The sequence below is a fragment of the Desmodus rotundus genome, chromosome 10 (genome assembly GCF_022682495.2).
Source record: "Desmodus rotundus isolate HL8 chromosome 10, HLdesRot8A.1, whole genome shotgun sequence".
NCBI classification, from domain to species: domain Eukaryota; kingdom Metazoa; phylum Chordata; class Mammalia; order Chiroptera; family Phyllostomidae; genus Desmodus; species Desmodus rotundus.
In genome coordinates, this window is record NC_071396.1 from 66132289 (window position 1) to 66159356 (window position 27068).

General features: G+C 36.3%; 1 protein-coding gene across 5 annotated transcripts in view; it reads right to left on the reverse strand.

Moving 5' to 3' along the window:
- Nucleotides 1-851: 851 nt before the first annotated feature.
- TWSG1 (twisted gastrulation BMP signaling modulator 1) overlaps nucleotides 852-27068 on the reverse strand; it is a 66725-nt gene continuing 40508 nt past the window's right edge. For all 5 annotated transcript variants that reach the window (XM_024580371.3, XM_045187860.2, XM_024580370.4 and 2 more), the window contains exons 4-5: nucleotides 6203-6469; nucleotides 852-3872 (exon numbers count right to left, since the gene is read on the reverse strand). In XM_024580371.3, the coding sequence (XP_024436139.1) occupies nucleotides 3691-3872; nucleotides 6203-6469 (449 nt within the window). In that variant the 3' untranslated portion in view covers nucleotides 852-3690. The remainder of the gene's footprint in view (nucleotides 3873-6202; nucleotides 6470-27068) is intronic.

The following is a 27068-nucleotide window of genomic DNA, read 5'->3' on the forward strand; positions in this document are numbered from 1 at the left end:
ATCTTCAGCAAAAAAAACAACTTTTCTTATCAAATGTACTTTCTCTTGAAACTAATTCTACACCCCCAAATTCATCAGATTTATGATTCCCTTAAGTCACTCAGGCTGGTAATCTGTCTTTCTGAATTTTCTGCTCTCTAGATACCCCATCCATTAGGCTGTCAAAATATAGATTTCTGTAAAATTACACTGATTTTTACCATGAGTGTACAGCCTATAGATCTCAATTCTAAAGATATCCTGTGAGAATTACTATAGAAGAGATGAGAATTATTGTCCTACATTGACTTTTCTGTAATTCCTTCCAACCACCAGATAGTTCTTGTAAGGCTGGCTGGCATCACAAGACCCTTGGAGCAAGGAGAATAGTTAATTATTTCAATTCAAAGGTTCTCACATATTGGAATAAAATATATTTTGAAAAAGCAGAGAGCAAACTGTTATAGATCCTTTGTTCCAACAGAATCTGTAGGGACATCCAGAGAGAAGGGGACATGTTTTGGCTGATCCCTTAAACATTAACTTTAGCCCTGGCTGGTGTGGTTCAGTGGGTTGAGTGCTAGCCTGCAAGCCAAAAGGCCGCTGGTTTGCTTCCCAGTCAGGGCAAATGCCTGGGTTGTGGGCCAGTCCCCACCCAGCTGGGGGTGTGTGAGAGGCAACAGGTCAATGAGAGGAAAGAGATCAAGGCATCTCTCTCACATTGCTGCTCCTCTGCCTCTCTTTCTCCCTCCCTTCCCCTTTCCCTAAAAGCAAATAAATAAAAAAATTTTTTAAAAAGTAACTTCACTAGACAAGATATGTCAAATCTATTCTGATGTTCTATGCTGAAGTTAACAAAAAAAATAACACACTCATTTCAATTTTTTATTAAAATACTTTTTTGTTTATAGGGACAACCAAAGAAAAAATACATAATTTTCTATGTTGTAGATCATGTAAAATACAATAAACATAGGCTCAGGGGAATGCATAATAGATTTAAAAATATTCAAAGAAGCTTTCATAAAAACAAACTTTAAATATGTTTATTTATATATTTACCTCATTTTCCCATAAGTTTCGTTTCTTTTCTCCATTTTAATGCTACTGTGATTTATAAATAATTGTTCAAATATTCTAACATCTCTTCAATTTTGTGTTCTGAAACCTTAGAAATCGTATTTCTAAATGAAGGTCTCTCCTTTATGGCATTCTATGTAAACAAAGATATTTTATTTGAATTATCACTTGATTTGGTGCCACTAGAGTTTCAGTAATAATCAGATATTCTTAGGAGGACAGGCGGGGACAGAAAAACCTTCTAGCAAGGACATGTTTTACTATAGGAAAGAACCTTTTATATACCACTTTTATAATACCTACTGATTTAAAATTTAGTGTTTTTAAATCTAGTTATAAAAAAGGTAAGAACATACTTTTTGATTAAAAACAATTTTTTTATCATAACTTCTACATAGAAGTAAATTGTGCTTAGAATAGTAATAAAAGGTCTAAATTTCACTGGAGCTACTGACTTCACAAATGTTATACTTTTAATTTGAAAACATATTGAAAGTCAAAATCGGAAATGGAATCTTTCAGGTGAACTCTGTTTTTCAACATCTTCATACACCAGAAAAATTAAGCATTACACTTAGGGATAATTTCTAGTGGGCGAAAGAGAGGTAAGAAAAATCAGTTAAAACATAATATGATTCAAGAAATTATCCTCCCAATGTAGGGCAAAGAAGATATATTCCATTTGAAAATTTAATAATGAAGACCTGAAGAAGACAATAAATGCAGTTTTAAAAAGTTTGTTGCTGTATTTAAGGAAACATTAAGCATGTTGTTAATAAACACAGAAGTACTCCTCTATTCACATGTAAATATGAAATTACTTTGAAAAAACTGCAAAGTTGAAATGAATCAGCTGGCTAAAGGTTCCTTTCAAACTTTCTCAAGTTGAAGAAAACCTTCACCTTCATTGGTACTAATGAAGAACAGGAGCTAAAATGTTTTCAAGGCACTTTTAAACAGAGGCATTCTAGGTAAAAGTAACAAAAGGATATTCCAATATTTTCCTATTAAAAAATACATCTAAAAGCTAAATTTCAACTTTACAAAAAGCTAAAGTACCATGAATATTCACTGGGTTTATCTGAAAGAGCAGAAAAGGTATTAAGGCTTCAAACTTTATGATGGTTAATCATAATATTACATATGATCTTGTAATTACTGTTCAGATAATGAATACAAAGTGTCTAAGATCTTTATCTATGTTTATGTACTAAAATATTTAGCCATACAAAGAGGTATTCCTAAAAAGTTGCATGTAGTTCAAATATGTCCTATTTGAGAAATTAATAATTTTATGAAGTTAAAAGTCTGTAATATAAATATGGTTAGATGCTTAAGGATTGCAATTTTATTACTATGAAGGGCACATAGTATCTAAGCTTATTTTTACTGAAATATTATATAAAAAGTTGACAAAATATTCTGTAGTGTATTTGAAGTTAACATCTTGAAAAAAGATTTTTTTGGTTTCATAATCTTAACCTCCTAATGTATAACTATACTTGTTTAATAAGAACATCTGATCTAGATATAAACCTAAAAGAAAGATTACAAAATAACAAAATAATTAACGTAAATAGTTTTTAGTTTGTTTCCCATTAGAATCACCAGCATTTTCAACCTCCCTGGTCCATACCGTGAATTCTCTTTTTTAGCCCCTCCTATCACTCATCCACACAGAACGTGGTTGTGTGCGCTGAGGCTGAGCAGGCTCACTCTTTGCTTGAGGGCAGCTTCACCTTTCTTTCAGCTCTACCATTTCTGTACAAGGGACAAACTGTTTCCTTGCTCTCCACGTGGAGACCTAACATTCATTTGCCATTCCTAGTGCTCTTTAAGCTGGTAACTTAAGTCAGAGAAATGCTTTAACTTCCTAACTATTTATGCTAGCAGTATATTTAATACAGACTCATAGGTATGCCCTTAAATTCTTGATACAGACTCTTCTTACTACCTACATCAGCACTTTGGGCAGGGGGATAGAAGAAAAGAAGAAACTTTCCCTAAAGAATTGGTATTATAGGATGGATTCTATGTTCGAATTTTAAATTGTAAAACATAATAAGCATTTACTTTCTAAAACCAACATTAAAAGGTTTGAAATTAAGCTTTTTATGCTGATTTTAATGAGTTTCAGGGTAACTAACATATTTAGATATCTACCCTATTTATAGAACAGATAAGCAATACAAGGCACAGTGGAGAATGGCATGCAGCTATACAAACTCAGTGTCCTAGGAGTAGTGCATGAAGAAATCATAACTTATGTTAGCATGCTCTAACGCTTCCAAAACAAAACGCTTTTGGAATGTTAGAAGAAAATGACATCAGGCTTTATGTTAGAAACCTCAGAACTTTCAAGGTGTTCTCTGTGCAAATGCTTCTCATATGACTGAAGCTGTGCATGTGTAAAGAGGAAAGGGCTTATTGCTAGTGGACAGTTAAATCAATATGACTAGTTATCACAATTTAACACATTGCTGGATTTGACATATTTTAAAGGTAACTCAGCACAAATTCTTACATCTTCTTAACCTGCTGGCATTGTGATTCAACCAGCTCAGAGAATAGCTTTTCATACTTTTTTTTTTTTTTTACTCAATTGCTTTGGTTTCTATTTCTTTGTCTTCTCTAAAACATGCAGTTCATACATTTGACAGTTTTACTACCATAGTCAATACATTCCGGGCCAATACACTCGCAGCAGGCATTATGGAACCAGCGGTATTTGGATGCCCCCATGGACTCACAGGATATTTTACACTGATGTATGGACATGCAGTCATCGAAATAAACCACAGTACACATGTGTTCTGAAAAATAAAAAATTAAGATTTCAAAGCAAGAAATAAGAAAAATATGAAATACTTTAGTATTTAGCTGAATAGTATTAACAGTTATTTTATCTTAGTTCTCTTATTGCTAGTCTGCACAGAACAATGGATGAAGTACAGGAAAAAAGATGACATTTGTTAAGTCGATTGGGGAGGAAGCCAGAGTCTCCCACTCCAGCTGAAGAATGCAAAGGGCTTACTTAGTCACTTTACAGATCTCAGACTCTGATCCGAAAGTTAGTCTGGGCTCCACAACATTTGCCATGTGTCAGAGTTGTGCTTTTTAAAGTGGGCATTTCTGATAAGATGTCCTGTGAAGAGAGAATTTGCCTGCTAAAAGAAGTTTGAAAAATACTGTGCTAAAGTTACTCAGAGAATTTACAATAAAATAAAATAAACTTAAGTAATTCAAAAGATGCTAAATGACTAGCAATCTTGGCACAATTCAGCATTAGCTATTAGGAAATACTCATTATTATTCATAATAATTTCTAGTCCTGGTTTCCAAGCAACCACTTTTGATTGTTTCAATTTTAAGTTCTCCTGGTGGTTACCCCCATATGACTAAAGAATGATAGGGTACCTGAAGTAATGGACAATAAAAACCATTAATAGAGCGTATATGATTAAAGGCTAAGTTATTTTACAGAACCATTTATAGAACTGATAATCACCAAGGGTCTGGATAGGAAGGGAAAGCTTCATGAAAAAAACTTGACTTGTTTTAGGAAGGATTAAAAGCAAAGCTACCAGGTAACGAAATACAAAATGTCACAAGGGGATGGGTGTGGTGTGCACAGGAATGGAGTGGAGGAAGCCTGGCTGCAGTGGATGGGTGGCATCAGAAGACAGCAGAACCACCACTGGGCACAGAAGATGGGCTCTGGTTAAGGAGGGAAACTGAGGAGGCTAGCATAGCACCACACCAGGGGTTAACAGACAACAGGACAGGGGAGCATTTAAATCTCCAAGTGACTGGTACTTACCAAACTTACTTCATTATTTATTCAACTATTATTTATTAAACATCTCCTGGGGAATAGCCATTAGGGACTCAAAGAGTAATCAGAGAATTCAAGGAACTAAGTAGAAAACGGCAGACCTATAAGTGAGCAGACTACAAATCAAACTGCAGAGGTGGGAGAAGGAGAAGGAAGTGGCTACCTGTACCTGGGGGAAGGGACATGTAGGGAAGCTGTCACAGAGGAGAACCTCTGTCTTGAAGGATAGTTTGTGTTTCCAGGAATTAGCTTCCTAATTATTATTTCATGAATTTAAATATTTGAGAAAATATTATGAATTATTATTTAATATCTATTATGTTGATTATTTACATTATAATCATGGGGGAAATGGTAGCAAGACACATTCCATTCACTTATGACGTTTTCTAAGATCTAGAATTTGTCATATAAAGTACTTTAACTTAAAAGGAAATAAGAATTCTTACTTTGAGTATGATTAACAACAGCTATTTTGCTTTTTTGTTGATAGTGGAAGTTCATACTATGTTAGACAGGTAGGATTGAAATGGAGACCACAACAGAAAGCCAAATTAAAAAAAAAACAAAACACACATTGTACTGTTTATGCATAATGCCTCATATTTTAAGAAATAACTGTAGTTTTTATAATTGCTTTATTCTTCCACAGTAAAACTGTGTAGAGCCTTTTATTTAAAAAATATCAGACTTTAAAAGTTACATGCCTTTTATATTCCAAAATTAAGGTATGACCTATGCTCACTAATAAATGTTCTCTAATATATTTCTCAAAGTTGTATATGTTGTTCTCTCATTTAGTTTCCCTTCTGACCCACAGTACTCATTTGCAGGGAACTGAGTGTGGTTAGTTTACCTGGAAATCAGATGTCTGTAACAGACTTGCTTATAAGGAAATTTAGCTAATAACCTGGCATCATTTGTGATACCAAAGCTATTATAAAAACCCAATTTCCAAGGCTACTTTGAATGTTACCTAATGGTGAGCAATACTAATACTGTATTAGGTAAGCAGTACTGTTGCTATCTTATGAAAAGGACAATTAAAGTCTAACACAAATATTGGGACCATATATCTATCTTCCAATATAGCTTTTATCACTGAGAATATGAAGGAGTTGTGACAATATGTTTGACATGCCTCCTTATCTACTCAGGAATTTGGGGTTATTGATGTCTAGAATTTACTTAAGGCTACACAAACTCAAAACCAAAAAGCTGCTCTAAAAAGATAATCATAATATAGGTTTCACAGACCACATAGAAAGTGAGGGGGCAGGACAGAAAAAGTCAATTGTTGGCAATTACCTTTGTCACTGGAATAAGGTGAATGAACATTATTGCTGGGAACAGACACATTTTGGTGGTGTGGCTGGTTTACAGTCTCTAAAAATGAAACTAGATTCTCATGATGGGAAAGTTCTTCTGCAACAGGGAAGGAAACGATGTTCCAATTCAACTGAGTGTCTCCTTCTGTGAGTGCCCGGAAGAGAGAAGGGATTGGCTCATGAAGCTCCTCCACCGTGCTCTTTGAAGTTGGAGGCGTATCACTATAATTTCGAGGATTACACATACCTAGGGGTTGGAGGAGCAAAGAGAATAAGTTTATTCTTCTCACTAATTGTAATGCCATAAGCTATTGTTAGTTATTGCCCTGTAATCAAAGCTCCAACATATTAAAACTATGTGGCATCTAGCATTATACATATTTTTCTAGCTGTTTTTGCTGAGTGGGCCTAGAAGTGATGACAATTCAGCAGCCTCAAGCACACTGAGTGCCCATATGTTGCACGTAGCCTCCACTAAGAGGAACTAGAGGTCCTTGGAGAAAAGAGTGATTCTAGGGACAGATCAGGGTAAGTACATAATGACCCTTTTTATGCCAGAAAGTACCGAATGATGGGATACGTTGAGAAAACACAGGAGACAAACTGAAGGGGCTCCCCCACTGGCCAAATCGATAATTTAATACTAAAATAAATAATAGAAATGGATCACCATCTTGTGAATAAAACAGAAACTGGTAAGTCCTTATATTATAAATTAATGAGTTGGTACATGGAGGAGAATGGAAAGCTCTACCTTTTACTATTACAACTGATAAATGTAGAAGGAATGAAAGAAACAGAAAATCGCCATTTGGCACCCGTCATAGAGGTGTGTGATTCAGAAGAAGTTGTCAGTGGATGGTAAAGCTAGTGGGTGGAGGTTTGATGAAGAACATATTGATGTACTCTTGGAAAACTCTCTACAAAATACTAATGTGGAAAAATCTGGCAGACACCAGTATGGCCACAAGATGAAGGTTAACACTGCCAGTGATGTACTGCATAGTTTCACTTCAGTGATGTTGTTGCCAAGAAAGTATGACTTAAGTATGATCATCAGTCAACCTTAGGTGGATCAAAGTTGAGGGTCATCCTATATAATGTAAGGTTTTTAGTCATTAAACTGTTGAGGGAAAGACTAAGAGACTGTTTCATATTGGATGAGTGTGAACACACAGGAATGAGTGTAACTAAATGGATAGGATCCTGGACCAGAAAGAAACAACAGATACTGCTGAGACAGTTGGCAAAATATAAATGGGGTTTGTGGATTGGGTAGCAATGCTATTGGCTTTCTGACTTCGAGGGCTATATGCTACTTATGTAGGAGAATGTCCTTGTTGTTGGAAAATACAGAGTGGGGTATTTAGTAGTGATGGGACATCATCCATAAAGCCTGCCTTCTAAATGTTCAGAAGAGGAATGATTATGGGGGTGTGTGCCCATACATGTATGTGTGTGTGAGTGTGAATGTGTGTGAGTATGTGTATGTACAGGGAAAGGGAGAGAGCCAGCGTTACTAAACAGTAGAGCAAATTCATTAATGTTAAGAACTGGAGAACTGAGATGAGAGGATAAGGAAGTCTTTTTACCCTTCTGGCAAATTTTCTCTACACTTGAAATTATTTCAAAATGAACTCTTTTAAAATATATTTTTATAAAGAGAAAATGGCAGAAAAGAATTAGAGAATAGTGACCACAGAAAACTTTTCCAAGGAGGCTTGCTATAAAAGGGAGAGCTGAAAAAACGTTTAATTAGCCCCAGTTTTCGAGCTGTCCTAGCTGACACTATGTAGAGAAAAGAGCTACCCCGAAGAACCATGCCCAAAATGCAGGCTTGTGAGCTAATTAAATGATTATTACTGTTTTAAACCACTATGTTTTGGGGTAGGATGTTTAGTAGCAATAACGACTGGGACAGAGTTGTCTGGATTCTCTTTTGTGAACATTATACTTTTTAAAAAAACTGATTTAAGAGAAAGAGAGAGATGCGAGAGAGGAACATCAACTGGTTACCTCCCATATGCACCCCAAACACAGACTGAACTTGCAACCTAGGTATGTGCCCTGAACTTTTTGGTGCACAGGACGATGTTGCAACCGACTAACCCACTTGGCCAGGGCAAGAACATTATACTTTTAAAGGCTAAACTATACTTTTATTTTAAAAAAGATTTTATTATTTTTAGAGAGAGGGGAAGGAAGGGAGAAAGAGAAGGAGAAAAACACTGATGTGCGAGAGAAACATAGATTGGTTATCTCTCACACACCCCCACCTGGGGACCTGGCCCTCAACCCAGGCACGTGACCCTGCTGGGAATTGAACCAACAATCTTTCGGTTTGCAGGCCGGCACTCAATCCACTGAGCCACACCAGACAGGACTAAATTATACTTGTAAAGGCTACTGAGTATAAAGTGAAGTATTTCTTCTTTCCCAGATTAAAAGTTTGAAAAATTAGATGAAATTTATGAATTCCTATATTGTACAAATTTAAGGAGAAGGAAAAACCATGTCATGATGTCATGTGTTTTCCACATATTTTTATTTTAAGGAACATGACCAGAGCTGAGAATAACAAGGTTGTCCTTGATCTTTTTTTCCATATGCCTGAACTTTTACGATTTAGATTGTGTGACAAAGTCATGGGTTAAATGATCAAATATAACTCCTCTGTTCACAAAAGAGGAAACAGGCCCAGATAAGCGAAATGATTTGTTCAATGTAGTATAATCTAGGATTAGAGCTATGATTAAGATTCAGTCTGATTTCATGCCCACTTCTCTAATAATAATTCTAATAATACTTAGAATATTTGTTTATACAAATGTGCATAATATATTCTTCTGTAAGATTCTATAATGAATGAAAATTAGTAAACAGAGATGAAAAAATAAACAACTGACTTCAACAGTTGGAAGAGCTAAAAGAGACTCCAGAGCTCATTACAGGAGATTTCATTATATTTTTAAAAATCTCTTTCAGAGGTTTGTGCATTTCATAAACTTAGGTCAAAAACATTTCTAATTTAAATCTCAATACACTGCATTAAAACCAGTAAGCATGAGTGAATGCTTGCTAGATCATATTTTTCTATGGAACCATTACAAAAATTTCATCTATCTTTCTATTTAATTAGCATCACGTTCAAAGAAATAATCACAAAAGGCTCTTCGTAGGCAATGCTGATTTGACACTCTACTTCCTACCTGAAGCACTCTTCTAATTCTATATTCTTTAAAGCTTGGTAAACTATAAAATCTGATCTTCCAATGATGTGGGGGGGCTATCCTGTTGTGGGGAGGAGCAACCTTTTGAAATTTCTGTAAATTCTTCAGTTACCCATATTCATTATGTACAACAGATCAATTTCTGTGGAGAGTTACTAACCATCCATAGTTTAAGTCAGTTGATAAAACCTTTCTGGGAAGCATTTCACCATTGTCCTGAAGTTTGTCGTTGTTGGAGATCTTTTCTTTAGTTGACTAGATAGTTTATTTTGGGCGTTCTCCTTTCTTTTCATGATTAGTGTGTTACTGTAACAGGGTGCCGAGCTAGAGGTCCCCAAAACCTCCACTAACCAGACTTGGGGGAAGGGGAAGTGGAGCAGGGCCATTGAGAGTAACTTTGTATATCTAGAGAACTTGGCCAATTGTTTTAGTAATGTTAATAGCTGTGCCTGCTGCCCTGTGCCTTCGCCCTCTGGAGCCAGGGAGCTGAGCATGACTCTAACCTGTGATGCGGCCTGGAGGCAGCACCCTGCAGTCCCCCGCTAGGGGAGAGGCTTGGAGCAGGTTCTCTTACCTCACTGGCCATACCTGCCACGCCTGCCCAGACTAACAATGACAGCCGAGAAAGGCAGAAGAGACTAGAGAAGTGGCAGGTATAACCCTTTGTGGGAGAAATTAGGAGATGGGTTTACAGATAAAGATCCGCCCCGGGATTTAAACCCAAGCACAGGGCAGCCATGCTACCTTGGCCATGTGGTTTGAAAGGATGCAGCAGGACCCCCACCAGCCCACCAAGAGGAGGGGCCATGTGGTTTTGTTTAAGAGCAAGAGCCTAACCTAGCAGAACATTAAAACGGATATCTGCCTAGCTAAGTTACAGGCTTTTATTTCTTTTCCTGAGAGACGGTACCTCTGACTGGCCTGGTTTGTCAAGGGGAAGCAGGACTGTGTATGTTTGTTGGTGTTTCTTTTGTTTTTAAGGGAGTGGGAGTTAGTAGGAGAATTCCGCCATTGTTCTAAATCTGTCTAACTTTTGAATAAATAGTTCCTTTCCTTTTCATAAGACTGGCATTGGGAGTCACAGGCTTTTCTGGTGGTAGGCAATAGAACCCAGAGTGGCTCTATCTCACTTTGTGGCACTACTATTTAAATACTAATTTAAATACTAATTATACACAAAATTTTAAAGAAACTGACTCTGCACATGACAGTCAGAAAGGCCAAAAATCATGGAACAAATGGTAATAATTAAAAAGGCAACCATTTCAAATCCTTTCAGTGCATAGCTTTCTGATACTATTTTCTTTCACCAAGCCAGAATCCAGTACTACCATGCTTTTGATTCATAAATACTAAACATGAACAATTTTTCTGATCTATGCTTAATTCTTTTGTGTATCTGACCTGTTGTCATCATACATTTGAAAACCAAGAATATGTTAAAGTATTAAATAGCATCTACTCAATGAAACCACATTTTAGTGTAGAAATTAAGAGTATGGGGTGGAAGTTACTATTTTCTTAAATGAATGTGCATGGTTAAACACAAATAGTCCAGAAAAGCTTATAATGAAAAGCGAAATTCCTTTACACTCCTCCCACCCCCAATTCCACTCCACATATACAGCCACTTTAAAAGTCTGTTCTTAAGTTTCTCTGGTGGTTACCTCTACAAGAGTTTAAATAAAAAATAATTGATTTACAAGTAGCAGTAAAAACAACTTTATATATTATATATTATATATTAATTCTCTTAAATAAAAACATGACAATTAAGTTCATTTATACTAACCCTCCCATATTTCCAATAATCATATTACTCCAATATTAAAACTTGTTTCCTTTATAGTCTTAAATAAACTTCTAATTTTTATTCCACTCCTCTTAATTCTCACAGCAGATAAAGATAGTGGCATCTTTCCCCTTTCTTTCCCTTGTCATAAACTTTTCCTAACTTTTACATCGACAAACTTGATAACTACATTCTGTTGCCTTTACACAATGAAATCTTCCTGCCTTACTATATGTTAATTCTAAAAGTTGAATCCAGTAAACAGCAGTTATCTTAACACGACCCTGTGAATATTGTTCTCTACAGAACGGTTGTATGATAGGATTTCCTTGTCCAATGTCATTACCAGAGGAAAATATTTCTAATTTCAATATAACATGAACTTTTCCTTGAACTCCACAAAATATTGAAAACTATACTACATTTCATACAGCATTACTTATGAGGTCTTCTTGCCAAAAAATATTAAACCTGAATTAAGCTTTTACAATTAGCTTCAAATTACTAGAAATACAGTAATTCTAATACTAGAGTTACTAGAAATATCCCAGGGATAGAGGGACAAATTAAATGATACCCCAAGGAAGCAGTCAAATCCTTAATGTGAGATATCCTGAAGGAAAGCTGATACTGTTTCTTCAACATGCCAAATTGCATGAGGGAAAAAAAGGGGGATGATTCTGGATTAAAGGAAGAATAAAAGACACAAAAACCAGATACGATACAAGGACCTAATTTGGATCAATTTAAATAAAGCAACTATAAAAACACATTTTGGAGACATGTAGAAAAACTTGATCATAAACTGAATGTTAGATTATGCCAAAAATTTATTGTTAATTTTGTTAGGTGGCATTAATGGCATTGTGATTAAAAAAGTAAAAGGCGAAAGATTTATATGATCTGAAGAGAAACCAGAGTACGTGATTAAAAAAGTAAATGTCTGCCCTGGCTGGGTGGCTCAGTTGATTAGTGTCCATCCCGTACACCAAAAGCTTGCTGGTTCAGTCGCTGGTTGGGGCACGTACAGGAGGCAACTGATGGGTGTTTCTCTCTCTCCCCCTTCCTCTCTCTCTAAAATCAACTTTAAAAAAATCCTTGGGTGATGACTTTAAAAGAAGTAAATGTTCTATTTTCTTTAGAGATTGATATTGAAGAATGTAGGGATAAAAGTGTATTTACTATCTGTAATTTGTTTTCAAGTACTTCTGCACAAAGAAAGAAAAAGGAAAAAAAGGGGATAGATGGTTAGTGAAACAACTGTGGCATATCCTCAATAATTGTGGAATCCAGTGATATGGTGTATATGAATTCATTATGCTATTCTTTCCACTTCTTTGTATATGTGAAATTTTCCTAATAGCAAATCAAGTGCCATATTTAATTCCATATTCATGGACTAATATTTCTTGGAACTGTTTTTCTTGTGGACCACAGACAAGCTTATAGCAAATCTTGAAAACTTATTCTCCTCAGTTATAGGCTTGATATCCTATGGAACACATTTTCTTCTCAGATCTCACTTACTGTTTCAGTCAGACTAGTTGTCTCCTAGGCCTCTCTATTATTTATAGTTTTAATTTTCTGCATGTTCTGTTTTGTCATCTTGGGAAAACCTTTCTGGATGGGGCAAGACTGCTCCTCCTAGGGTTAGCCAATTTCTGGAGCTAGGAAAGGGCTCAGCTGGTAGCAAACTGATTAATCCAGACTCATACCTCCTCTATCAGCCCAAACATCCCAGGAGGTCATATTCCTCTGCCTTAATCATCCCAGGACCAGACACAAGGCAACTAGACACCACCTCTATAGGCCCAAAGCCCATGGGAGTTATTCAAACTAGACAATTCTAAACTTTTCGCTATGCCTGCCTCACTTTCCTGTGGAAAATTCCATTGAAGGCTTCAGCCTAGACTTTCCTCTTGCTCCTATCCTCTGCTACTTGACCAAAACCTGGTGCTTTCCTTGTGACCCTGTATGGCATGCCCCCACCCCCTGCCCTGAGACCTCTGAGTTAATGAACTTTGTATTCCGAGCCTCTTCTGTGTCTCCTCTATGGCCACAGATGACTGACCCTTATATATAGCAACAGAGAAAAGCCTCCTGCGTAGTTATTACAGTACAATTGTCTTCCACTCACCTCCTGGTTAAAGCTATCCCGTCAATGCACGTTTTTCTCTTTGCTGGTCTTCTGCTCTATCTTGTTCGAATGATTATAGATTACACCTTTAAAATATGGTGGTGAGAAGTCATAAAAGTAAAATATGACTTCCACCACCATATTTTACTCTGAGTTCTTGCTGTCTAAAAACGTTTTTATCTTACATTCACATTCTTGATCAATAACTTGTCAGGTCGAAGTAATTTTCCAACTGACCACTTAATACACAGGCCCAGCAACACTGATAAGAAAGAAGTCTGATGGCAGTGATTCTTTTTTTCTTTTTTTACGTCACCTCACATATCTAAGCAGTCACCATGTTTTACAGTTTTTAATCACCTTATTATTCTCCTTTCCATCTCTACTGTTATTGCTTTAGTTTAGGACTTGTTTTTTTTTTTTAATTTTATTTTCCAATTACAGTTTACATTCAATATTATTCTGTTTCAGATGTACAGCATGGTGGTTAGACTATAAAGTACTTTACAGAGTGACCCCCTCAATATTTCAAGTACCAACCTGGCCCCAAACATAGTTATTATATGATTGACTATATTAACTATGCTGTAATTTACAACTCTGTGACTCTTTTGTAACTACCAGTTTGTACCTCTTAATCCCTTCTCCCTTTTTACCCAATCCCCCAACCCCTCGCCTCATCTGTCAAATATCAGTCTGTTTTCTGTATCTGTTTCTGTTTTGTTTTTTTTTAGATTTCACATAGAAGTGAAATCATATGGTATTTGTCTTTCTCTGTCTGACTTATTTCACTTAGCATAATACCCTCTAGATCCATTCATGCTGTCATTATATTTCATTCTTTTATATAGCTGAGCAGTAGTCCATTTTATAAATGTATCATAGCTTTTTTATACACTCGTCTGTTGATGGGTACCTGGGTTGCCTCCATTTCTTGGCCATTGTAAATAACCCTGCAATGAACATGGGGGTGAATATATACATATTTTTAAGCAGCGTTCTGGGTTTCTTTGGATATATTTCCAGAAGTGGAATTGCTGGATCATAAGGCAGTTCCATTTTTAATTCTTTTAGTAACTTCCACATTATTTCCCACAGTGGCTGCTCCGATTGGCATTTCCACCAACAGTGCGCTAGGGTTTGGTCCCCTTTACTCCACATCTTCACCAACACATGTGGTTTGTGATTTATTGATGATAGCCATTCTGACAGGTGTGATGTGGCATGTCATTGTGGTTTTATTTTGCATTTCACTGATGATTAGTGATGGTGAGCAAATTTTCATTCTGTTACTGGCCATCTGTATGTCTTCCTTGGAGAAGTGTCTCTTCAGGTTTTCTGCCCACTTTATAATTGGGTTGTTTGTTTTTTTGGTGTTGTCTGAGTTCTTTACAAATTTTGGATATTATCCCTCATGACAATTTGATTCTTATTCTTTGTACGTGAACTCTTGTGGTTGTTTCTAAAATCTTTTAGAGTATTTTTGAACAAGGCAGTTGTAAATGTTATGAGGATGTGTCTAGATGTAGGTCTTTTCCCATTAATCTTGCTCAGCATTTTGTAGACTCTTGGTTTTCTTCTCAGCTTTGGAAAATTTTCTTCTATTTTTTTCTTTGATAATTTCTTTCCTCCTATTTTTATTCTTTTCTGCAATATTGATTTTTCCTGATATGTTTTTCATCTACTTGTTTGCTGCATATTCTATGACATTCCAGTTATTTTCAGCCCCCTTTGATAATTGTTCCCACCAAATTTTAAATTTACAAATACATTCTGCAATTTTTCATAATATAGATATATTTTCTCAAATGTCTCTAAAATATAAGTTTTCTTAAAGGTTTATCTCCTAGAGATTTCCTCCACAGTATTTTACTTTGTTTTTTCTTTCCAGGTACTGTGTTTTCCTTGCAAGACTGGACACACCTCCCTCCCCTGCAATATCTGACTAAGGAACCCTTGACTCAGGTACCAACAACACACAAATGGCTCTAGTCCTTTCCAGTTAAGTCCTTCAGTTTCTCTAGAGAGAATCTCTCCATTCCCCCCACTAGATTATTTGGAACTTTTTCTGAAGAATGAGGGAGAGGGTAGGGTAACAAGTCATGCAGCTGATGTATAGACAGGTTTTTTAATCATCCTGCTATTTTCAGATCTATTTCTCACTTCCATACCCCACAGAAGCCAAAGATGAGCATGGAGATACTGGGGGTTTAGTTGGGAAGGTCACTCCCAATCCTACCATAACCCCCCTTTTTTTGCAAATTATTTTAGTGTTTCTTCCAATCTGTTTACTCAATAGCAAACTTCTCCAGCTTTCTTTTTAGTTCTCCAATTATAATTCCTCCCTTTCTCTTTGTTGTTAGAATTTACTTCCAGTTGTATTCCTTTATTTCATTTTACTAAAGTCTCAAGTGCAAGGGAAAGAATATGCGAACTTAAACTACTATGATGAACCAGACGGAAGTCAGTTACTTTAAGAAGTTGGAAAATGTAATGAATTTCTCCCTCTTTCTCTCTCCCTTCCCCTCCCTGTCTCTCTCTTTCTCTCTCTCTCTCTTTCACCCCCAGATTCTTGTATCCGACTTCTTACAGGTATCTTCACTTACACGCCCCTGAAAGTCAACTATCCCAATCATCTTCCCCAACGTACATGGGCCTTATAACTGCATTCTCTATATTGGTCCCAAAATGTCACCAAGTATAGTCAAATGAAGCCACATTTCTTCATCTCAGCTACCAACTTAGACAAACCTCCATAAAATGTTGACTGGACTTGGAAACACTATACTGTATTTTGGTGGATTTCAAACTGTAACTTTCATTCTCTTTCATAAACTCTGGCTACTTTAAAATGCATGTTACTGAATTTTGCCATCTCTTACCCCTCCTTTTTAGCTATTATTTTTGTCTATTCAGTCACTTCTCCCTCACTTACTAATAACTTCAATACCTGGATCACCATTTCATTTCTACCACTACACCCATTGTCATTCTTAACAACTTCAATATTTACAGTGAAGATTCACCCTGGCCTTTTGTTCCTAGACCTCACAGGTTTTCTATCCCTTGCTCTTCTTCTTCTCCTTCTGGTATCCCTATTATATGGATATTATTACATTTCATGTTGTCCTGCATTTCCCTAATGCCTCTTCACTCTTTCTGAGCCTCTTTTCCTTTTCTTGCTCTTTCTGGGTGTTTTTTTCTACTTTGTCCTCCAGCTCGCTGATCTGATCCTCTGCTTCATTAAGTCTGCTTTTGATTCCTTCTACTGTGTTCTTCAGTTCAGAAACTGTATTCTTCATTTCCTCTTGGCCCTTGTTGATAGTTTCTATTTCCTTTTTCATGTTGATATAGTTTGCAGTGAGTTCATTGTAGTTTCCCTGTAGTTTCTGGTAGTTCTCTGTAAGCTCAGTGAGCTCAGTCAGCTTCCTGATAACCATTGCTTTGAACTCAGTATCTGATAGTTGACTTGCCTCTTTTTCAGTTAGCATTCTTTCTGAGGCTTCCTCCTTTCCTTTCATTTGGGGATTGTTTCTTTGTCTTCCCATTGTTTGTGAGACACTTCTTGTTAGCCTCTGCTTCTTAAATTGATCTGTTCTGACTCCCTGGGTTTATGGTATGAACTTCTATGGTAGGATGCCAGTGGGATTCAGTGGTGCCGTCTCCTTAATCTCCCGAGCTCACTGGTCTTGAGCTGACGTTTATGGGTCTAACAGGGTCTAACTCTGGTCTTTTCAGAGCTCCAGGTTTTATTGTCTCACTGTCTGATCTTTCAAAGTCCTCTATCTTTGGTCTCTGATCTTCATATATGCTGGAATACTGTTGGCTGTTCGCTCTGTTCCTCAGATCAACTAGGCGTGTCACTGGTGCCGAGGGGAAGTGGACTCTGCTCCCACCTATCTCACCGCCATCTTCAGATTACAGTGATGACAATTTTAAAATCTACCCCAATTCAGTCACCTAACTCATACATCAATCATTAATTCCCCTCTTTTCTCATATCCCACATACAATTCAAACCAAACTCTGACAATTTACCTCCAAAATATTTCCGAATATGAGTTGCACCATTTCTACTGCTATCAATAATCCTAGTCTAACATAACATCATCTTTTAAATTGAACTACTGCAACTGCCTAACTGATCCCCATCTTGTCTCTTCATATCCTAAAGCCCACCTTCCACAAAGTAGCCAGAATGACCATTTAAATATGTAATTCAGATATCACCACTCTCCAGTCGGTTTCCATTACACCTAGGATGCAATCCAAACTCCTTCGCATGGCCGCCAAGAACTGGGCCTTGCCAACCTCTCTCACTCATCTCTTCATTCCCCTTGTTTGTAATATCTGGCCACACGGATCTTCTTTCCATGCTTCAAACTTGGACCGTTAGCCATTGTATTTAAAACGCTTATATTCTGGTATTAAGTGGTTTGCATCAATATATTGTTGTTATTTGTTAAAGTTACTAAATCCTAGAGCTTGCTGAGATAAACTCTTGCTAACTCTTTGAAAAGTTAGAACTTTCCAGTGCTGACAAAAGAAACAAAAACTCTTTCATATGTATGATACATGTATATTTTTTCTAAATAAAAAAAAGACCAAATGTTATTAAAGGATGCCTCTGATCTAAGTAAAAATGAAATTATTCTAAAGGTATCTTGGAGTTTATTATACTTTTCATACCATTAAAACTGTGAAAAATATGAACTCCTTTACTGGAAGGTATGAGAAACCTTTAGGGAGAGGGATGGGGGGCGTAAGAAAGGTAGACATTTCATTATATATACCATACTGTATTATGTGACTTTATTGCATGTAAGTAATAATTTTAGTTTTTAAATTATATTTAAAAAATACATATGTGTTAATAGTAGTAGATACTGGAGGTACTTCTTTCCTAGATTTTTCAAAAATTTAACACAATACTCTCACTTAAATAGCCTACTTAGATATGCAAAATTATTACATCATTAGTTTTCTTTAAAATATTGCATATATTAATAGCATAGATATTTAAAAAAAGAATCCATTTGAATAGCAGTTTCTAAAGTGTAGTCTATGAACTCCTTGGAGTCTCCAAGATCCTTACAGGGGGTTCAAAGAGTCAGAATAATTTCATAAGGCTTTTTTTGTTTGTTTTACCATTCTAACATTTGCACTGATGGTATAAAAGCAATAATGGGTAAAATACTTGGTGCCCTAGCTCAATTCATGGCAGTGCCACCAAACTGTTACTAGTAGTCATTGTCTTCTCCACCACCAAATACAGTTTTTAAGAAGGGAGGGGACAGTTTCACCTAATAAAATGCTAAAGTAGCATTAACAATCATTAGTTGCAATAAATGGGGACTGTGGAACACATGACTTTTTAATATCTGTGTGATGAACTGGGAAGTATGCAGAAAAAACCTGCTGAATACTTAAGCACAATGCTTGTACCAAGGAAATCACTTACTGAGTTATAAGCTGAACTAACCACTTTTTCCTTAGAAAAGTTTTACATAAAATAGCTACCCAACTATTATTATGAAGAGTTGTTTATCTGACAGGTATTTTATTGAAAATGAATGAAGTGAGCATGTTACTTCAAGGACATACCTCACAGTATTTGTTGTTGATAATAAAATGCAAATTTTCAAGCAAAAATTAGAATTTTAGAAAACTTATATCAGCCCCTTGACTTGACAGTTTCCCAATACTTAAGTACTTTTCTGATGAGATTAGTGGCAAAGTTAATTCATGTGACTTTTGGGATATTATATAATGACTGTGTCAATATTTGGAAGATCTGCATAATTCAGATAAATCATAATTTCCAATGACCAATGCATGATGTTATAAAATTATGCAGGGGTGAAAGTTATTCCAAAGTTCAGGACAGACCAATAGATTTCAATGTAACAGAGTTCTGAAGAGTTTCAGAATCTGCTTCTATATTCTACTTTGCAACTAACATTTAAGAAATTACCACTTGTCCAGTGTGGGTATAGTATCAAAGAAGAATATTCACAATTATCTGAAAGGCTATTAAAAATACTCTTGTCTTTCCAATTACACAGCTGTGTGAAGTTGGGATTTCTCTGTATACTTCAGTCATTGTAACAGATCACTAAAGACTGAATTTTTCAGAGTATAAAAGGGCCTGAGATTAAAAGAAAAGTTTGAAACAGCTGCATTAGAAGAGACTGTAAGCCTTTGTAGCTAGATCCCTAAGGCAGAATGTACCCTACAATTATCCTGAAAAGGCAATGCGATGCAGAGCATGTAATCAAACAGACTTCATTTTCAGAGTGGTACTAAACAGAAGTTTTCAACTCTCTCAGCATAAATACAGGGAGTAAACCAGAACTTCCATATCATACATATCGTTTTTAAAAGAACCAAATTTATACTATAATTGTCTTTTTCTGGAAAAAAACAGTAACTTTTATTGGTTTTAAACTACAAATTAGCCAAAACAAGAAAGAAAGAAGGAACAATTTGTGTGATGCTATGTAGAAGATAGACAGATACAAAAAGGGCAACACTAAGACAAATATAATACCTGAAACTGAGAAATGAGAACAAGCCATTTTCTACAGCAGCTTTCCTTAATCCTTTAAAACCCATGCCCTCTTTCCATAAACATAAAAAATCTTACTACCATCTGTCCTCTCATGAGTTGTCACAGTTATACAATGCCTCTCAATGCAGATACAATGTTAATGCCAAGTGCCGTAGGGCAGAGGCAATTTTATGAAGGGCCTTAACAATGTATTCTGAATATGCAGTTCTCAGATGGTCTGGCTAAATCCAAAGAGAAAATTTAGAGTTCAGAGAATACAGCTTTGTCCCCAATCCCAACTATCTTTATATAGATCATGCATCATCAGTAATTGTAAATATCTATTTATTAAATCCAATATCATTTACTAACTTAAGAGTGATAGTTATAATGACTACAAATGAAAGCTATTGTGTTGCATGACTTTAAAATGACACCATCTTCACCTTCATCTTCACAAGAAGCTGAATAACATACGACATATACCATAGAAGAAGCCATATAATGTAATGGGTCACAGAGTATGGATTGGAAAGCCAAACTATGTATCTGGCTTGAATCCTAGCTTTCCTCCAGACTTGCTGTCTCATCTTAGGGAGGTCATTTAAACTTTGTGGTTTCAGATTCCTCTTCTGTAAAACAGATGAAGAATTATACCACCCTCCCACATCTTAGGTTTGTTAAAAGGACTACATGAATTAGTATATGAAAAGTGCTTGATACATAAAAGATGTTATGTAAGCATTAGTATTATTTTCACAAAATATTATTTGACTGACTAGATTAATCTAATTTGGAAATTATTATACTGACATTTTAAAGAATTAAAAATTGTCTCACTAGACAAAATTCTGTAGTGAGTCACACAGTATATAGGGAATGCATGACATAAGAAGTTAGGATCATTTTTTTCTTCAAGATATCTTTAAAGAAGCATCAAGATACAAATACCTACAATTAATTCATTCAACAGTAGAGTCTCATCTGATTTCCTACTTTTATAGTACCATTACTACTGTTCTTTGTTTTAATACACTGATAAACATTTTAAACTTAATTTCTTTGTTTTGACAATGATAAATCTTTATTGAAAGATATAAGGGACACAAAGATATTAAAAAGAAAGTGATACCTTGCTTATGTGTAGAAATATTCAAAATTAAAACTATTATCAGCTTTCCACAAATTTACCTATACATGTAGTACACTCCCAGTAAAAATCCTAAGAAACTTTCCTTCAAATAAATCTCTTTATTTTGACCATAAGATACTTGGATAGATATTTTTCATATAGGGTCATACTGTCCATGCTATTTTTCCCTCTGTAATCTATTTTTAATAGACTTTTTAATAATAGTTTTACAGAAAAATTAAAAAGATAGTAGAGTTCTTCTACACCCCCCCACCTACGTTCCCCTATTATTAACATCTTACATAGTATGGCACACTTATTACAATTAATGAATCACCATTATTATTATTAACTAAAGTCCACACTTTGGATTTCTATAGTATTTACCTAATGTCCTTTTTCCATTCCAGGATCCCATATAGGATGCCACAGTGCATTTAGTCATCATGTCTCTTTAGGCTCCTCTTGGCTGTGGCAATTTCTCAAGCTTTCCTAGTTTTTGATGACCTTGACAGTTTTGAGTAGTACTGGTCATGTATTTTGTAGGATACCCCACTTTCAGAATCTGTCCATTTTTCTCATTATGAAATCTGGGTTATGGGTTATTGGGAGGAAACCACAGAAATAAAGTGCTGTTTTCATCATATCAAATCAAGGGTACATTCTATCAGAAAGATTTATGACTGTTGATATTGATCTTAAACACCTGGTCGAAATAGTATATGTCAGATTTCTTCACCGCAAAGTTACTCTTTCCCCCCCGCCCTTTCCATACTGTCCCCTTAGAAGGAAGTCAGTATGCTCCCCATCCTTGAGGGTGGAGTATCTACAAAAGTTATTTCTAATTGTTCTGCACGGGAGATTTGTCTTTTCTCCTCCACTAATTAATTTATTTAATCATTTATTTATAGCAATATAGACTCATGAATATTTATTCCAGGGTGTCAAACTCATTTTCACCAGGGGCCACATCAGCCTCGTGGTTGTCTTCATAGGGCTGAATATAATTTCAACTCCTTAATTGTCAAGAATTAGTTATATTTATACAGTCCTAAAATTATATTAGGCCTTTTTTAGGCAACTGCAAGGCTGATGTGACCCCTCGTGAAAATGAGTTTGACACCCCTGATTTATTCTATACTCTGGGTTAAAATCTAATATTACTTTATTTTGTTTAATTTTCCCAGCTTTGGCCACTGGGAGCTCTTTCAGTCAGTTCCTGTGTAAATGTCACACACACACACACACACACACACACACACACACACACACAGACACACACACATCAATATGGGTAATTTTTGTTTCTTATCAACACACCAGTTTTAAAAGTAAGCTCTGACAGGAACAGACACATACACCAATGGAACAGAATAGAGAGCTCAGAAATGATCCCAAGTCTCTACGGTCAATTAATATTTGACAAAGAGGGCAGAAGCGTAAAATGGAGTAAAAATAGCCTCTTCAACAAATGGTGTTGGGAGATCTGGACAGCTACGTGCAAAAAAATGAAATTCGATTACCAACTTACACCATATACAAAAATAAATTCAAGGTGGACAAAAGACTTAAATATAAGTCGTAACACCATAAAAGTCCTAGAGGAAAACATAGGCAGGAAAATCTCAGACATTCCATGCAGCAGTATTTTCACTGATATGTCCCCTAAAGCAAGGGACATAAAAGAAAGAATAAACAAATGGGACCTCATCAAAATAAAAAGCTTCTGCACAGCTAAAGAAAACTGCATTAAAATGAAAAGGGAACTAACTATATGGGAAAACCTATTTGCCAATGATACCTCAGACAAGGGTTTCATCCCCAGAATATATAAAGAACTCACACAACTCCACTCCAGGAAGACAAAAAACCCAATTAAAAAATGGGCAAAAGACTTGAACAGACACTTCTCCAAGGAGGACATACAGAGGGCCCAGAGACACATGAAAAGATGCTCAGCATCACTAGCCATCAGAGAGATGAAAATTAAAACCACAATGAGGTACCACCTCACACCAGTCAGAATGGACATCATAAAAAAAGCAACAAACAGCAAGTGCTGGTGGTGTTGTGGAGAAAAGGGAACCCTAGTACACAGTTGGTAGGAACGCAGACTGGTGCAGCCACTGTAAAAACCATATGGAATTTCCTCAGAAAACTAAAAATTGAACTGCCTTTTGACCAGGCAATTCCACTGCTGGGATTATGTCCTAAGAGCCCTGAAACACCAATCCAAAAGAACCTATGCACCCCAATGTTCATAGCAGTACAATTTACAATAGCCAAGTGCCAAAAGCAACCTAAGTGCCCATCAGTAAATGAATGGATCCAAAAACTCTGGTACACTTATACAATGGAATACTACACAGCAGAGAGAAAGGAGCTCCTACCCTTTGGGACAGCAATGGATGGAACTGGAGAGCATTATGCTAAGTGAAATAAGCCAGGCAGTTAGAGACAAATACCATATGATCTCACCTTTAACTGGAACATAATCAACAAAAGAAAAAAGCAAACAAACTATAACCAGAGACATTGAAATTAAGAACAATCTAACAGTAACCAGAGGGGAGGTAAGAGGAGATAATGGGGGCAAGGGGGGAAAGGGTTTTCAGGAACTACTATAAAGGACACATGGACAAAACCAAGGTGGGGTAGAAGCAATGGAGAGAGGATGGTTTGGCTGAGGTGGTGGGGAAGTGATGGGGAGTAAACGCAGACAATGTAATTAAACAATAATGAAATAATTTTAAAAAAGTAAAAAATAAAAGTAAGCTATGAATAGGCAATATGACTAGTCTTTGGTGTCGTTAATACTTCTTGTGTAACAATTATAAACATCTGGACCCAATGAAACATCTTTAGCAAGATAAAACCCACCACAACCACCACCAACAAAAAAGCATGTATTCTTTGGCCTATCAATCTGGCACATATATTCAATCAAACGTAACATTTACAATGGTTGAATTCGGGGGAGACCATGATGTATCTAAAGAATTTGCAAAATTTTCTTAAAGGAAGAACAATCAGTATTTTAAAAGCAAAAGAAACAAAAATTGTATTTGGCATTAAGGATTCAAAAATAAACATTACCACACTAGTAGTTTAGTTGAACTCTTACTACATATTTGATCTTTAATATTATAAATTAACAATGTGTTGGTGTGAGGAAAAACAGAAATCCATTCTCTATGGGAGCCAATGAATATACCTAGATCTGATCTGAGATACAAGGGCTAGAGTCATAATAAAAACCCTGGATGTCCCCTAAAGAAGATGGCAAGACCCAGTCAAGTTGGTAGTAGAACTATAGCCATGAACTCAGTCAGAATTCAAGGAGTTTGCAAGGCAAATAAAGGAGCAGGTTTACAGAAGAAACATTTGATCAACACGGTGGCGAGCCTACCAAAGGTTCAGGGTTGGGTTCCAAGTGTAAGTGCAAAACTATCTGATCTTGTTTTCCTGAGTTTTGTAGGCATTGCCCATAACCTGACAACCCCCATGTTCTTTGGCCTTTTTCATAAGCCACTTTTATGGACTCACCAGGGTAAATTCTGGGATCTGTGAGTGGTGTGGCAAAACAGGTTAAGAAGTTGTTGCTGCTAAGCAGGTTTTCAGCAGGCTTCCCAGCCTAGTTATGGAGCCTATATTTTCCTTAAGTACTAGAAGTGACCTTAATCTCAGAAAAAATCTAGTATTTCCAAATTAACATTATCCAAACAGTACACCACTGAATTCTAGTGTTCCATAAGATAGTGTTCCAAGATGAAAAAGTTGATGGTTGCTATGTTTTTTCTTCACTGGAATAAGTTATTCATGCTTTCTTATAATTCAACATCTGCCATTAATTCATTGTTTAAATGAACATTAAACATGGATCAAGTTATTTCTTAAATTAGCCTGTATTACTAAATCATGCATCATTTCATGTTTTTGTAAAATGCATTTTAAGTCACTGTGTGATACTATATAATTCCATTTATATAAAATTATAGAACAGACAAAATTAATCTGAGGGGTTAAAACCAGAACTATAACCATAAACTAAAAATTAAAAAACAGAAACTATAAAGCAGACAAGTAAATAATAATAGAAGTCAAAACAGAAAGCCATTTTAGGTTAGGCTACAATTAGTTTAAGTAGACCAAGTTACTGTTCTGGCTCATGGCTCCTTTTAAAAGGTCAGACCTAACTGTCACCGTTGCACATTATCCTAAAGTCCAGTCTATTGCTAAACCCAGAATACAAAAAAGAGCATTAAATTACACAGTAATTTAATAGTATCCAATGGTATGTTTCTATTCTTTAGAGCGGAAAATCTCAGGGAAAAAAACAGTTTAAAAAAAATGAACTTAGCTTCCAGCCAAGATGGAGGATTATGTAGATATACTTTGTTTCCTCTCACAACCAAAAGAAGGATAAAAACCAATTTAAAAACAAAAAAACACCAGAACTGCTAGAAAACCAAACTGTATGGAAGTCCGATAACAAAGAAGATAAAGGAGAAACATTCATCTAGACTGGTAGGAGGGGCGGAGAGGACACATGGCAAGGCGGCAGCTGGTGGAAGGGGCAGAGTCACATTCGTGTGCAGATAAACCAGGAGGAAAACCTGAAGAGCAAGATAGACCGCGCAACCCAAGATTCCAGCATCGGGAAATAAAACCTCAAAAACTCTGGCTATAAAAACCTATGAGGGTTGTGGCAGTGGGAGAAACTGCCAGTATCACAGGACAGTTTGTTGGAGGGGTCCATGGGGTTCTAGAACATACACAAGTCCACCGACCTGGGAATCAGCACCAGAAGGGCGCAACTCCCTTGTGGGTAGCAGGGGAAGTGACTGAAAGTGGAATGACAGCCGAGCAAGTGGCATTGTTCCTTCTTAACCCTTCTCCCACATTCAGTGCCGAAAAGTGGGTTTCCTCGCCCTGTCCAATACCTAAGGCTCTGCCCCTTACAACGTAACAGGCACACTGAGACAAAGAAACACAGCCTAAATGAAAGAACATCAAAACTCCAGAAAAAGAATTAAGCAATGAAGAGATAGCCAATCTATCAGATGCAGAGTTCAAAACACTGGTAATCAGGATGCTCACAGAAATGGTTGAGTACTGTCACAAAACAGAGGAAGACGTGAAGGCTATGCAAAGTGAAATAAAGGAAAGCGTACAGGGAACCAACAGTGAAAGGAAGGAAACTGGGACCCAAATCAATGATTTGGAACAGAAGGAAGAAATAAGCATTCATCCAGAACAGAATGAAGAAACAAGAATTCAGAAAAATGAGGAGAGGCTTAGGAACCTCCAGGACATCTTTAAATATTCTACCATCTGAATCATAGGGGTACCAGAAGGAGAAGAGGAAGATAAAGAAATTGAAATCTTATTTGAAAAAATAATGAAGGAGAACTTCCCAAATCTGACAAAGGAAGTAGACATGCAAGTCTAGGAAGCTCAGAGAGTCCCAAAGAAGCTGCACCCAAGGAGGAACACACCAAGGCACATCACAATTATATTACCCAAGATTAAAGATAAGGAGAGAATCTTAAAAGAAGCAAGAGAAAAGGAGACAGTTACCTACAAAGGAGTGCCCATAAGACTGTCAGCTGATTTCTCAAAAGACACCATGCAGGCAAGAAGGGGCTGGCAAGAAGTATTCCAAGTCATGAAAGACAAGGACCTATATCCAAGATTACTCTATCCAGCAAAGCTATCATTTAGAATGGAAGGGCAGATAAAGTACTTCCCAGATAAGGTCAAGTTAAAGGAGTTCATCATCACCAAGTCTATTATATAAATGTTAAAGGGACTTATCTAAGAAAAAGATGATCAAAACTATGAACAGTAAAATGACAACAAAGTCACACCTATCAACAACTGAACCTAAAACCAGAACAAACTAAGCAAACAACTAGAACAAGAACAGAATCACAGAAATAGAGATCACATGGAGGGTTGTCAGTGAGGAGAGAGAGGAGGGAGAATGGAGGAAAAAGGTCCAG